At 37.9% G+C, this 15,544-nt stretch overlaps 2 protein-coding genes across 3 annotated transcripts in view; one reads left to right on the top strand and one right to left on the bottom strand.

Annotated features, from left to right (window-relative positions):
- The window catches only part of LOC127639249 (CCR4-NOT transcription complex subunit 4-like), a 32,907-nt gene extending 30,235 nt beyond the window's left edge, over positions 1–2,672 (top strand). For both annotated transcript variants that reach the window (XM_052121162.1, XM_052121161.1), the window contains one exon: positions 308–2,672. In XM_052121162.1, coding sequence (XP_051977122.1) covers positions 308–621 — 314 coding nt within the window. In that variant the 3' untranslated portion in view covers positions 622–2,672. The remainder of the gene's footprint in view (positions 1–307) is intronic.
- Positions 2,673–12,691: 10,019 nt separating this feature from the next.
- The window catches only part of LOC127639219 (transmembrane protein 178B), a 113,112-nt gene continuing 110,259 nt past the window's right edge, over positions 12,692–15,544 (bottom strand). The window contains exons 3-4 of the mRNA XM_052121127.1: positions 15,216–15,353; positions 12,692–12,942 (exon numbers count right to left, since the gene is read on the bottom strand). Of these exons, the coding sequence (XP_051977087.1) occupies positions 12,692–12,942; positions 15,216–15,353 (389 nt within the window). The remainder of the gene's footprint in view (positions 12,943–15,215; positions 15,354–15,544) is intronic.

The raw sequence follows: 15,544 nt of genomic DNA, 5'->3' as shown, positions 1-15,544 counted from the left end.
AGAGTCTTTGGGATGTTCTCTTTTTACTTGGGTAAGTAAGCAACCATCTTACAACCATTTAGTAAAGCCCTTTCAAGGCCCTGGTCATCACACAAAACACCCTGACATTATATAAATATAAAACATATAAGAATAATAATGTATTAATTGTATTCTTTCATTGAGAACCTAAAGGCATTTTGACCAAAAAGGATTAAAATTAGTTTTTTAACTGTTCAACGGATTAAAAATGATCTGAACGCAGTTGGAAGATTTCTTTAACATGCTGAAATGGTTATAGCAATTATATTCACTTTGTCTCCTCCAGGTATCCCAGCTTCTTCAGGCAACAGTCTGGACTCTCTGCATGATGAGTATCCCCCACATTGGCTCAAATCATTACAGGCACTCACAGAGATGGATGTCCCTTCCAGCTCCACAGTGCTGCCACAGCCCCCCCACACAGGGCCCTTCGGGGCCCAGTTCCCACACAGAGCCGGCTGGGCCCCTTATCCAACCACAGCCTTGCCTAACCCCGCCATCCAGTTCCACTCACCTCCTCCAGGGTTCCAGTCTGCCTTCAGACCCTCAGCCAAGGCCTCTACAGATCTGCTACAGAGTGCTGGCATGGACCGCCTTTAGAAACTGTGAATTCTGATCCCTACCCCCCGTTTTCCAGGAACACCCAGCAAACACAACAGTCGAATCAGTACAAACCTATTAACAAAATTACAAGATTATGTAATACTTTGCGGTCATTTTATCCCATTTCTGGATTTGTTTCTGTTTATTTAGTCTATTCTTTGTTGCCCTAGTGTTCTGTTCCAGCTTTCCATTATGAAACCATCCAGTTGTCACAGAAAAGCATACGAAGAACGTTTTTGACATGTAGGACGTCTTTAGAGGCTTAATGCAACTTGTTAGAACATAGTACTTAAAAGAATAGTTCACCCAAAGATGAATAGTCTATCATCATTTAATGTATGGCTTGCTTTCTTGCATGTATCTAAAGATTTGATGTTTGGCAGAACAACCATCTCAGTCACCAATTCTGCCTAACATCTTTTGGGTTCTTTGGAAGAAACAAACACATCTCATGACAGATGTTTTTTTTAGATGAATTATCTCTTTAATTTTGGACTACATACCAATGCTCAAAAACAAAATTGTCTTTTTTTTTTTTTTTTACAATTCCATTGAAAGAAAATGGAAAGAATCAAAAGAAAGTGTATTGATTAGAAACAAATTTGCCTTAAAAGCTAAACCAAAAAGAACAGCACATGTTCAACATCTGCACAACAAAGGTGCTACTTCCTGTGTGGGCCCTTCGAGCCATGCCACTCTAAGCAATCAAGTAGATATCAAAAAGGAAAAAAAGAAATACAGGGCTTATTCTTTTTTTATATATTATTGATCAAAAGGGTACTTGACTTCTATTATTCCAAAGGATCAAAGGCATAATGATGAGGAAGCAAAAAGCATAAGCACTTTTTCTGTGGATCTTTGGCCTTTAACTTTGTTTTGCCTTTCTGTTCCCTTGTTAAAAGGGAGATGCAGTTTTAGGGGTCAGAAATGTGGCGCCAGCTCTGAAAACTGTTATGGTTCGAATGAGCCATACCAGTTAAAAAGGCCATGTCAGAGTCTCTAGCAGAATTTTGCCTGTGTTTTGCCAAATTTGCTTGGTTGGTGAGGGGGTCTTCCACTTAAATTGCGACACCGCATTTAACCTCTGTATCAGACGGCGGTGCATTGCAAAATTATGAGGAAGGCTGTTATATTGAAGAGCTCTGAGACACTGACCCCTTTCAAGTGCAGGGCTTGAGTAGAATATGAGGTGCCACCATGTGGCATCTTTAAAAGCTATGCTAGCTTAGTGGGCAGACGTATGCATGTGGCCTAATCAGTGTTTATGCTCCGACTATGCTCCCTGAAGAAACTTGAAAGTATGCAAGAAATTGATGGATTTAGGCAGTGTTTTGAGTGTGAATGTTTAGCAGGAAACTATAGTTAAAGCTGTAATTTAGATGGGTGTATGAACAAAATCAGGGTTTAAGGGCACTTTCAAATGATGGAAGAGAAATTGATTGTTTTTTAATCAGTAGTTTGACATCTGTTCATAAAAGGACAGTTTGTGATGAGGGGAAAAAGGTTGCGGAGTGGGTGTCATCTTGCTGTTTGTATGTCTAGCAATTAATTCGCACGTTGACATTTTCTACTGGCCATGCCAAAGTGACTGTGATTGGGTGCTATAATGCTGGTGAAAGCTGGGATGGCAATGCTACTTGGCAACAGAGGTATTGGCAATGCTCAAGGTCTCTTCTAGGACTGTTAACACTGTCACTTCTTCTGCCCCTCCTTGCCTTCATAGGTTTCTTTTAATGGTCTTAATCCTGTATAATCTGTAGGTTGCTGCCGACTGCTCCGTGTTCAACAGTATTCAAAAGGAAATAATAATAAATAAAAATCTTAAGAAACCAGTACAATTTAACTTTGGGTTTACACAATGCTAAAATGTAAGAAAATTAAAAATGCAGATCTGAAGGAATTGTACCTCTCTACAGGTCTGGGGGACAATAAAAACGAAATCTTAAATAAAAGAAAAATTTGATGCTTGAGTTGGAAGTTGTTTCTCAGTCTTCATGCCTTTTGTCTATAGGGTTAAAACAGTAATGGAAACCTGACAGTATATTCTATATCAGGTCATTTTAAAATCGTAATTTGATTTCCAGGCTTGGAAATGAAATGAAAATTAATAAAATATAAGAAAAGTAATGGAACTTTCTGTAGTGGATATACATTTTTTTAGTTATGATTGGCTCTGAAATATTTTTAGATTAGAAGTTGTTCTTTGTGAGCTCAATCTCTATGTACTGTATTTATACAAATTCTAATCTGGTAACTGAATGATTGTGAAAATCATGGAAAAGGAGATGTTTTTGCAGAGTTACTTTCACTATCCACTTTTATTGTACAGAAAAAGTTGCTGTACAAGTAGGGATGTATCGCTGCCCATTATTTATCGGACAGTTATTGACCAAATTCAAACCGTCGCCATGACGTTCAGAAGTATGAAAACGCTAATATGAAAAACAGATGGCTGTCAATATATAAAAAAATATTTCATTGAATGGTATGCTGATTAATTAATCATATTAATCACATGTCTATATATTTGCTTAGCCCTTCAAATAACAATAAAATACATTTTATAAGAAAATAGAAATATATATAAGTAAAATTCATTTCATTGTGCCAGACGAGTAAAGCATTGATAAGACAATACAAAAATTGGCTTTAGAATCCAATGGATTGTTTATTTCAGTATACAGAAGCCATTGACAGTCCACAGCAATTCATTTTCCAATTTAATTCATAAATCTGTCTGAGATGAATTTGATGTAAGGGCTTTTCTAAAGATTCATTAATGTATACAGTACATGCGTAAGACATGCTTTTAGAGCTTCTAACCTTGGTTGCTTCGCGTCTTAAATGTACTGTTTTTAGGTCTCTGTGTCAAGTTAAACGTAGTTTGAAACTTAGAAAAACACGATTTGAGATCTCCGTGTTTGGATTTGCACAACAACGAGCTGTGTTTGAAATGCAAGGACACGTTCTCATCTTGTGCTGTCTGCTGTGGGTAAGTGTTGTTTGTTCTCCATAGAGCTGTGCGTTGCTTAACGGGAAACTCAATGTGCACATGAACCGGGATAACCGGGCTGCAGGATAACTATCTCTAATTGTATATTTATTTTTTTTTACTCTCCTTTTTTCTCCCCAATTTTGGAATTCCCAATGCACTCTTAAGGCCTCGTGGTGGCGTAGTGACTCGCCTTAATCCAGGTAGTCGAGGACAACTCTCAGTTGCCTCTGCGTCTGAGACCGTCAATCTGCGCATTTTATCACGTGGCTTGTTGAGTGTGTTACGCACAACTCCCCAAGTGCCCCACTGAGAGCGAGAACCACATTATAGTGACCAAGAGTAGGTTACCCCATGTGACTCTACCCTCCCTAGCAACCGGGCCAGTTTGGTTGCTTAGGAGACCTGGCTGGAGTCACTCAGCAAACTGTATAATATTTTTTCATATTTTCTATTTATCTTTTATTTTCACTCCTAAAATGTTTGCCTTCCATGTGTTAAACTGAAATAATCCATGTTCAATGGACACGTCCTCCTTTTGTATCAGTGATTTTTCAACAATTGCTCCTGCAAATTGTATTCCACTGGCCCTGTTAGAGATTGAGGAAGAAATGGGGCCAGAAAGGGTCTGTGGCACTTTTTGAATTTTTTGTTCTCTATAGTGGGTGTCAATACCAACCTTCAGTCCACAATCCTGTTCAGTGCAGACCAATTTACTTTATCTCAGTAAAGAGGCAGCAGCTCCCAGATAATGTCAAGAGTGCATTAGGTGTTCGCTGTGAGCTTACAGAGTGCTCTGCTTTCAAATGCTCAGCAGAGCCACTCTGTCATGCTGTTGTGTGTAAATTACTGCAATGCTGATCTAATTGGCAGTAGAAGCTGCAAGCAAATATGTGTTACTGAAACAATATCAACAGGGCATGCATTTTCTCTGGGGCCTTACTTGCATTAACCCAAAAAATATCATGTATTTCCAGGTGGTAAATGCAGAATTGACAGCTGATTTGAGTATATATATATCAATATATGGAGACCGAACAACCAACTGCCTTGAAATCGTCATAGTATACAGGTGAAACTCGAAAAATTAGAATATCGTGCAAAAGTTCATTAATTCAACTTAAAAGGTGAAACTAATATATTATATAGACTCATTACAATCAAAGTAAGATATTTCAAGCCTTTATTTGATATAATTTTGATGATTATGGCTTACAGCTTATAAAAACCCCAAATTCAGAATCTCAGAAAATTTGAATATTACATGAAATCAATAAAAAAAAAGGATTTTAAATACAGAAATGTCGGCCCTCTGAAAAGTATAATCATGCATATGTACTCAGTACTTGGTTTGGGCCCCTTTTGCATTAATTACTGCCTCAATGGGGCGTGGCATGGATGCTATCAGCCTGTGGCACTGCTGAGGTGTTATGGAAGACCAAGATGCTTCAATAGCGGCCTTCAGCTCTTCTGCATTGTTTGGTCTCATGTCTCTCATCTTTCTCTTGGCAATGCCCCATAGATTCTCTATGGGGTTCAGGTCAGGCGAGTGTGCTGGCCAATAAAGCACAGTAATACCATGGTCATTGAACCAGGTTTTGGTACTTTTGGCAGTGTGGGCAGGTGCCAAGTCCTGCTGGAAAATGAAGTCAGCATCTCCATAAAGCTTGTCTGCTGAAGGAAGCATGAAGTGCTCTAAAATGTCCCGGTAGACGGCTGCGTTGACTCTGGACTTAATAAAGCACAGTAGACCAACACCAGCCGATGACATGGCTCCCCAAACCAACACAGACTGTGGAAACTTCACACTGGACTTCAAGCATCTTGGATTGTGTGCCTCTCCATTCTTCCTCCAGACTCTGGGACCTTGGTTTCCAAATGAGATGCAAAATTTGCTCTCATCAGAAAAGAGGACTTTGGACCACTGAGCAACAGACCAGTTCTTTTTTTCTTTAGCCCAGGTAAGATGTTTGACATTTGAAGCCCATGTCCAGGACCCGTCTGTGTGTGGTGGCTCTTGATGCAGTAACACCAGCCTCAGTCCACTCCTTGTGACGCTCCCCCACACATTTGAATGGCCTTTTCCTGACAATCCTCTCCAGGCTACGGTCATCCCTGCTGCTTGTGCACCTTTTTCTTCCACACTTTTCCCTTCCACTTAACTTTCTATTAATGTGCTTTTGATACAGCACTTTGAGAACATCCAACTTCTTTTGCGATTACCTTTTGAGGCTTTCCCTCCTTGTGGAGGGTGTCAATGATGGTTTTCTGCACAACTGTCAGGTCAGCAGTCTTCCCCATGATTGTGAATTCAACTGAACCAGACTGAGAGACCATTTAAAGGCTCAGGAACCCTTTGCAGGTGTTTAGCTGATTAGAGTGTGACACTTTGAGCCTACAATACTGAACCTTTTCACAATATTCTAATTTTCTGAGATTCTGAATTTGGGGTTTTCATAAGCTGTAAGCCATAATCATCAAAATTATATCAAATAAAGGCTTGAAATATCTTACTTTGCTTGTAATGAGTCTATATAATATATTAGTTTCACCTTTTAAGTTGAATTACTGAAATTAATGAACTTTTGCATGATATTCTAATTTTTCGAGTTTCACCTGTAGACATACGTGAGTACTGTGAACTAAATGCTTGATTTATGTTAGTGCCACCATTTCTGTCACTCGCCCATCAAAAGCAGGGTCAGTATTCATTGTCTCTAAGATATCTGATGGTCCTTGCCCTTTTAAACACAAGCTGTTCCTTCTTAATCAGAGGTTCATCATAGTGCACAACCTCTAAATGCATCCATGAAGTATTCATCAAGCCTTGAACACGTGCCTTTCATCTTTAAGAGAGCCTGTTAGTTGTTTTTGTCTTGATCCAAGAGCTAGTTATTAATTGCCTCTATCGTCACGGATTCCCGTGGACCTGATTCGCTGTCATCACATTTGATGAATTTGCCCTCTATTTTTCATCCTTGTACTTTTTTTTTATTATTTTTTTTTATCTGTTTTCATCGGTTTGCACAGTTGAAATGGAGATATTAATCTCATCATATTTGTTGCCATGGTGATTTTACTTGCCTTTAATATCAGGACACACTCTAAGTCTTGCTTGACCATCCTGTGCGATTATACTGTATATTATCGTTTTGTGAACCCTTAATTATTATTATTATTTTTTTTTAAAGTTTATTCACTCGAAAAATTATAATATTTGTCCAATTTTACAATTTTTGCATTTTAATTTCAAAACAAAGTCCCATCAAATTGAATTTTGTGATTTACATTACATTAAATTTGATGGAATTTTTTTTTTTTAATTATAATGCATAAATCTTAAAATAAATAATCACATGTGTCAATATTACACACTGAATAGTCACAAGTGCAATTCAATTTGTGATCCCTAAAATATGTCATCAAAATGTTGAATGTTAAGTGGTTGTACTAATAAAAGTAAGTATGCAATACAAGTGAACACAACAATGAGATTTTTATTTTGTAATGATATTACATTCCAAATGTTTTACATTTTCCAGGATTTTATTTCATTTTATATTTAAATATTTGTACTTTTCTTTTTCAGGTACTCAACAGACACATTACGGATGAAAAAGATTCAATAAATCTTTTAGGCTTCAGTGTCCCATAAAAATGAAAGTTGATTCTGCTACCTTTTTTTCATTTATATTTGTACATTTGAAGAGAGAAAAATATATTTCCACTCACTTTCAATCCAACCCACCCCTAAAAAAACAACAACAAAGGCTAACAACTGTTAGCTGAAATGTAAACACATTTGTATGAACTGAACATATGTGTGTTTTTATGATTTCTTGCCAATCTCAATGAAGTAAATGTTAATCCTGAGCCCCTTCACACATGCCAAACTTTCAGAAGTTATTAAAATGGATTATGTGATGGTGAATTTTGTTAATTTTCAATCATTACAAGAAGTTTTGGCTGAAATTATTTGCATAAGAATTACAATGATCCATACAAAGCTTATGAATTACAGCTTCCAACCTGCTTTCTGTCAAACCTCACTTTGTATGAGAAGTATGTCAATGAACTGTCACTAAATACCTGTCTGCTATCTCAATAACTGCTATGTGCGTAGAACACTATCTCATAGTATGTTATGTTTACATTTGGCATTTGTAGAAACCGTCATCTTTTTGCACTACTTTGTACTGGTCAGCGCTGCACTTTCTCTAACTGTGCCTATTGTCCTGTTCACTTTTAGTAATTTATTGTACTGTCCTGTACTTTTTGCACACGTTTGCACGTGCACTTTATATAGCTATGTTATTTAGTTATTTAGAAATGCATTTTGGAAAGATATGGCGTGGACATGTTGTGTAGTCTTATGTGGTTCTGTTTTTGTCCCATGTTGTTTTATGTACCACCATGGTCCTGGAGGAACATTGTCTTGTTTCGCTGTTTACTGTACTAACTGTATATGGTTGAACGACAATAAAAACCACTTGACTTGAAGTAATTGAAAGTGTTTACTATTGGCATCTGATGAGCGCATCTGCCATTCACTCTGATATCTTAATACTCTGTAATGGAACAATGCTCTTTGCCTTGTGGAAATATAGTCTTTGAGGTAAGGAATGACTTGAAGATATAAGTGTTTAAAAATGATTAAAGTTTACATCTCAAGGAGGACCATGAAAGGATGGTGATTAGTTTGTTTTAATTTGCGAGAAATGTGTGACTGACCCCATTTACATCTACGCTTAGATGCATAATCAGTGCACTGAAGTAATAGTATTTTCTGCCTAAGTGTGTCAAGGAACACTATCTTATATAAGGCCAGATGGCTTATTGCAAAGAAAACACATTGTTATTGTTTTTTATTATACGGGTGTTTTCTGTTGTGTGCGCATAGTAATTAAGAACTCCGTAATAAGAGCTGGTTTGACTGGAGTTTCTGGACTGTGTTTTGTGACAGCAGGGTAGATTTGTCTTCAGTTTCTGCTTCTACGAGGTGTGACAAATCTTCAGGAGTTCTATAATGGGGCTTTTCCACTGCACGGTACGACCCGACTCCGCTCGCTTATTGGGGGTTTTCCACTGTGGATGGTACCTGGTACTTTTTTAGTACCACCTCGGTCGAGGTTCCAAGCGAGCCGAGCCGATACTAAATGTGATGTCAAAACCCTGCAGATCACTGATTTGTCAGAGAGAATCGTCACTATCCACCTTCACTGGATTTTTGACAGGGACCCGCTAGTTTTAAAGCTAGCTACAGCGATAACAGTATCATTAATTCACGTGACTTTCGAATTGTAAAAATAAATGGCTATGCGCAAAACAACGTCGTGGTCAATAAAGGTGGTGTAGATGTTCCTCACGTTAGTGATGAGCGAAATGAAAAAGTCTTACAGGAAATGTTTCTGTTGTTGGCCGCACACGGCTACCACCAGACCTACCAACAGTGTAGGGAAAAGTAAAAAAAACTTCAAAAGTGACTACAGAACCATCAAGGAAAAGTGGAAGTGGTTCGACCAGATGGACGCTATCTAGACCGGCGAGCAATGGGAGAGAGAGTGCCCTGGTTATTTTAACTCTCTACTCTGCTTGAAAGCTTCTCTTTATTTAGTTGACCAGCTACTGTAAAGCTTGCTTCTAAAACAACCTGGCCAATTTAACTATTACACCTGTGTAAAATCACAATGCAACAACTGCTTTATGCAGCACAATGAGCTAGTAGCTAACAGCTAGCGGTCATGTTATTGTTTGTTTATTGTTTTGTGTCGCGTTTAAGATGATGTCACGGCAGTAGAGGCGGCGCAACTATGACGATCAGCCTATAATCCCACCCACTTTGAGGTGGCACTAAACTGCAGTGGAAAAGCAAACTCAGAAAAGTCAAGCGAGTTGAGTTTAATCGTAACATGCTGTGGAAAAGTGCCATAAGTGTGGCTGGATGAGTTCATGTAATTTCATGGCTAATTGCATTATCAGTAATAATCCCTTGCAACAAAGTCCTTTCACTTCAATGTCCCTTGGCAAAAAACCACTAATAAATCATTTAGTGCTTTCTGAAAGATTGCAGAACCCAAACTTGATAAATACAGAGGCAAAACTGTAAGAGGGAGTGAATTTAGAGCATTTGGTTACCAGCTCAGTTTGACTGTTGCATCAACTGGCTTGCATTGACATGTTTACGGTTAAAGAACCCATGAAATGGTTTGACATTTTCCCTGTTGAAACAGTGAAAAGATATGGGCTGGGACATATCGAAGGTCTTTGCCCTATTTGTTTACATTAAAGCCCTGTAAAATCTAGCCTGACAACTTGTACCATGAATAAGGGCAATTCAATGTTTTCTAAAATGAAAATGCCATTTCCTTCACAATCAACTGATGGTTGTGAAAAGAAATAAAGAACAAGTATTGGCATTGCTAGTTGGAGGTTGGTGGTATTTATAATTCAGTAGGAGGGGACATGTATTTTATTTGACAACAAATTGTACACGCACGTGTGCTGAGAATTTTGTCCACTTTTATTTGTCCACTATAATTGACCTCAAAGATGTAGACTAAAAGCCACAAATCTTAATTTTCATGTTTTTTTTTTTTGTTTTTTTTAAATATCAAAGTGTCCATTCATGGCTGTAACATGGACTAACTGCATACCAGAACTTTACCAACCTACAGTACTCTTTAACATCACAGAGGACAACGTTCCATGATATGACAACATCTCTTTGGACATGCTTTGTCTGAAAACTTTTTAAAAGTTGGGAATAAGAGACCGGGTACATGCTTTTTGGCAAATTTCCCCTTCTGGAAATCTGTAAACATGGTCTTCCAACATTTCTTAATATCCTTGTTGAAAAACAATTGGCATGGTTAAATGAGTGTGATAACTGATTTGCCAGTGACCCTTGATGCATGCGTCACATTGCAATATGGCTGCTTAGCTGGATGTTTACTTATTTATTGCATGTGAAATGGATATTAAAATAGGCTTTTATTTATGAAGTGAATGCTATAGTGATCAGGGGCGCATGTAATAAATAATGCCATCAGATCACTGATTCCCTCAGATTAGGGCTCAAGTTTCGATGCTCACAATCACATACCAGCTTAGAGATTGTATTAAATGAATAGTTGACCCAAAAATGAAAATTGTGTCATTTACTAATGTTTAGAAAACTGTATGACTTTAATAGAAATCAAAAGTAAAATATCCAAGCTGTTCTTTTCCATATAAGCGAATTGTGACCACTGTTGTCAGGCAAGATTTGCAGTGAATAAATATGTAAATTTCAGTCCAGTGACTTCAGAACACTTCGAATATAGTGCATATTTTAAATGTGCATATGCATATAGTTTTATGGTGCTTGGTTTTTTTTCTCTGGATCCCATCTATTTCGTTTTATAGATAAAATCAATCTAAACGCTATTCAAAACTTCTTTCGCGTTCCTTTAAAGCGAGTGTGATAAATGTTTGGTACGACGTGAGGGTGAGAAAGTGACCAAATTTTATTTTTTGGGTGAGCTATCCCTTCAAGCTTGTGCTTCACTCAACGTTAGCGCTCATCCGCCATTCTGAGGTCATGATACCAATGAGGTGGCTTTTTTTGTGCATCAGTGCTGTCTCATGTAGAGGCACTTACATACTACATCCAGTTTTGTGAGTTCCCTTCAAGTCAAAAGAGACGAATGTTAAACAGAGCAGGTAGCTGGATTCAAATGAAGATTTCTTTTGTCAGCACATCGATGCTTTCAAAAGAAAGTATGCATGCGTTTCCATCAAATGGAATAAATGCCTCCTTCCAGACAAGCTTAAGGCCGTAACAGTGCGATGTTGAGTTGTCTTGGTCTCTTTGCATACTATGTCAGTTGTGTCTACAGGGACTAAGTGTTCATCTGTCTAAAACAGGATATGGCATATTTCCTTGCCAGAACCTCTTGAATCTACAAAAAGCCTACCTGATTTCCCTCAAGAAAGGGTTTTCATTTTATACTTTGCATTAATTTTACATTAGAACACTTGTTTTAAACAAAAAAACAAAACAAAAAAAAAAGATAATCTCTGTGGAGACTGCAAAGTACTCACACATGTTTATCAATGAGAATAATGGGTAAAGAATTTACACACGCTCCCTAATCACTCATTCACATAACTGTAATTACTAGCAAACCAAAAATGCACATAATAAAATGGAAAGCGTGTTCTGACACCTTGGACTAAAAAAACAAGAATGGAAAAACAAGTAAATGCTCAAAAATGTGTCCCAGTTTAGCTTTTTTTTTCCTCTTGTGGAATATTATAGGAATTCTTTTTTTCTTTACAATTTGCTGTACAGCAAAAGCAATATAATGCCATGAGCGGGCATGTCCCATTCCTAATATCTTCCAGAGATGCTCCTTCACGCTTGAGCAGATCCTTCAGCCTGATCCAAAGAGGCATTTTAATAGTCTTCAGGGCCCAACTGAACAATTCAAACACAACCGATCACAATCACATCTAAGTTGTTGACCTCTCACGTGAAAGAATGCTGTGGTCCTTGTGGTTCAGAACTGTCAGAGCTCCTGGGCTTAAAACATTGAACGGGACCTCCATACACTGGTTATATAGCTGCACGTGGTGTTTTCCAGACACAATTACCATTGACTCCAAAGAGAGAGGACATTTGGCATTTTCTAGGTATCGGTCTACGTGTCCATATCTATCCATGTGTCAAATGGCATCAAAATGAGCAATATTTTCTCTTTGTTGCTGAACAATGTGCAAGTAGCTTCTTCATTTCATGTTGCCTTGTTCTTGTCCTCATAATGTCTTAACTTTTAATTTTCTTGTGTAGTGTCTCAACAACAGAAAGGCTAAACCACATAATCTTTACAATGAACCATGTAGCCTTCATTTTTGTCTTTTTTGTTTTCTTTTAAATGATCAGGACACTCACACGTGGCTAAAATGGCATTTATGGCCTGGTTGGTGAGATTAGAAATGATTCTATATGAATTCACGATTTTAATCTTCAGTTATAGTCTATTTTTTGTATGTGTTTATTTCCCCCACTGTCCAGCTGCATGTAGGGTTCGGGGATTAACACACAGTGCCATTTTCTTGACGGGACTTGGGGCACGTGGAGCGGGGGATTGGCTGTACAGAGGGAGCCAGTGTACAGAAGAAGCCAGCGATGAGTGACAAGCCCAAACCGCCCCAAGCGCAGAACATGGACCAGCCATAACCGTGGCTGATGTCATCTGGGAGACCGTATATGTAACGTGGATAACGGGACAGCTCGAAGTTGATGCCTGCTACACAGGTGCACAAGGAAATGATGCAAAATGTGCCTGAAAAAGAGAGGGAGGACAATCATGAATTAATATAAAAGTCAATGTTATTACATATTATAAATGTATAGATGTGTTATTACATAGCTATTATATCATGATTTTGGAGATGAGACATAAATAATCAAATGCAACTAAAAATATAATTGTGTATAGTTCAAATAGCAAAATAAATACGCTTATTAACTTAAACACTTCCCATTTTTTCTGTTGTCGACATTAAAGGGATAGTTCACCCAAAAATGAAAAGTCTCATCATTTACTCACCTTCATGACATCCCAGATGTGTTTGTCACTCTTTCTTCTGCTGATCACAAACAAAGACTTTTAGAAGAATATCTCAGCTCTGAAGGACCATACAATGCAAGTAAACTTGCAAGGTCCACAACTTTGAAGCTCAAAAGCAGCATAAAGGAATTGGTGTGGGTGAGAAGCAGATATTTATATTTAAAGTTTACTATCATTTTTTTTTTACTATAAATTAACCTTCCTGCCCAGTAGGTGGCGATATACACTACGAAATCAAAATAAGAACTCTTAGGCGAGAAGAGTGCTTCGGATCGCTGTTTGAAAGTGGAGATTTATAGTATAAAAAAGGATCTGTTCTCACCCACACCTATCATATCGCTTCTGAAGACATGGATTTAACCATCTGAGTCATATGGATTACTTTTATGCTGGCTTTATGTGTTTTTTGAGATTCAAAGTTTTGGAACCTGTTGACTTGCATTGTATGGACCTATAGAGCTGAGAAATCTGTCTAATAATCATAATTTGTGTTCTGCAGATTAAAGTTCTGGGATTGCATGAGGGTGAATAAATGATTAGAGAATTTTTGGATGAACTCTTCCTTTAAATTTTAATTATATAATTTTTTAAAGCATTATTTACATCCACAGTTAAATCAACAGCCCTAATATACTATAATATATAACTGTGATTTTGAGCCTATGTCATTAAGGGTAATATAATTATTTCAATGTTTGATTTTAAGAACATTTGTAGCTATTTTAGAACAGTTGTTGGTCACAATTTAAAGCCTAATATTAAACCTGGGTCCTGAAGCAAAACCAGCCGATAACACTATCAAGCTTGTCTGTAAAGTGCTTTAGCCTAGCAGAGACATTTACTGCTTGTTTTAACCCAACGAACATTCAGAGCAGATTCAACCTGCCATATTCTGACCCTCGGTGCTCCTGCCTTTATAATTTAGCATCTTAATTGGCTTTTTAATTGCCATCTCATTATTCAGGCACAGGGAATCACATTAATCCTGCACACATCTTAATTGTGTCTCTGCTTTGCGCTCTATGGTGACAGCACCACACTTATGGGAGTGGAGAGAGTGATGCAAAACAAGTCAGTTGCTTCCTCTGCTTGGCAGCCATTAACAGAATATAAAAATGTGCAATAATGAGGCAACGGACTGTGTTGATTGATTTGAGCATCTGCGAAGTAAGGTGATGAGCTTGCGGGTGCGTTTCAAAAGATCGGGAGGCACCAATACCACAGCCTCTGTCAACAATATTAGTCCCGTAAAGTGAGATGAGAGACTGGGAGATAATTGAGATTACATAATTACTTAAATGCAGGCTTCCTGGCTGTCAGTCATTAATTAATGCAGTCTCGGAGTGATTTGCGTAGGAATTATTGAGGACTGCACTGTGATCAGCATACAGTATGCGAGGCCTGAGTGTGGGTGTTAGTAGACTGACTTTAGTACCCTGAGAGCATTTCAGGGCTGTATATTTTCTGGCAAGACAGCATTGCTTGCAATTTCTAAGCCATATATGAGTGCATAATGTGCAGTTTTATGAATTCTATATTGATTATAACATCTCAAGCATTTCTGTTTGTCCGTCTTTATTGCATTTGGAAGTATCTGTGAAATAACCCAATGGATACAATTTGCATAACGGCAAACCTTTAAAGTTTAAAGCAATTTGTTTAAACCATTTGCTGCTTAGTAGCAAGTTTCCCCTCCTTTGTTATACTTTCTCCAATCCACCTTTTAGTCATAGTGTTTAAAATTTTCTGAAGAAACTGTGTGTGATGCTTGCTCATGCATGGTTTGAAATAACATGAGGCTCACTGAATAATGACAGAATTTGTATTTTTTGTTAACTATACCTTTAAGCAACTTACATTTTTACATTTGTTATGCCATGAGTGTCCCAGCATCTTATCACTCAAAGTTGTAAATACTATGCACTGTCTTGATTGCATTTTCCTCAAAACAGCCTCTACTGTCCATGCCTGTTGAATGGACTCACCGCCCATGAGGAAGAGCAGTCCTGCCACATACTGCATGAGGCCACGATCCCAGCAGCAGCCCAGCATCCCAATGATCCATCCAAACAGAATGATGGCCACTGCCATACCCATGAAGCCTGCCGTCATCCTCCGCAGATCTGTGGGTGTCAAGAAATTAGGAAAGTCAAACATCGTGACTCAGAGCTGATAAGGGCACAGCTTGGACTATGTTGGAACGATGATGCATTTTGAATAAATGTTTTGGGCTTTCAAACTTGAAATTGTCAATCCAGGGTCATCCATTTTTCTAAACCCCGGGTAAACGTAATCCTGGTTTATCTTTTTCCAT

The sequence above is a fragment of the Xyrauchen texanus genome, chromosome 47 (assembly GCF_025860055.1).
Source record: "Xyrauchen texanus isolate HMW12.3.18 chromosome 47, RBS_HiC_50CHRs, whole genome shotgun sequence".
NCBI classification, from domain to species: domain Eukaryota; kingdom Metazoa; phylum Chordata; class Actinopteri; order Cypriniformes; family Catostomidae; genus Xyrauchen; species Xyrauchen texanus.
Note: the sequence above shows the minus strand (reverse complement) of the source record. Positions and strands in the feature narration are given on the sequence as shown.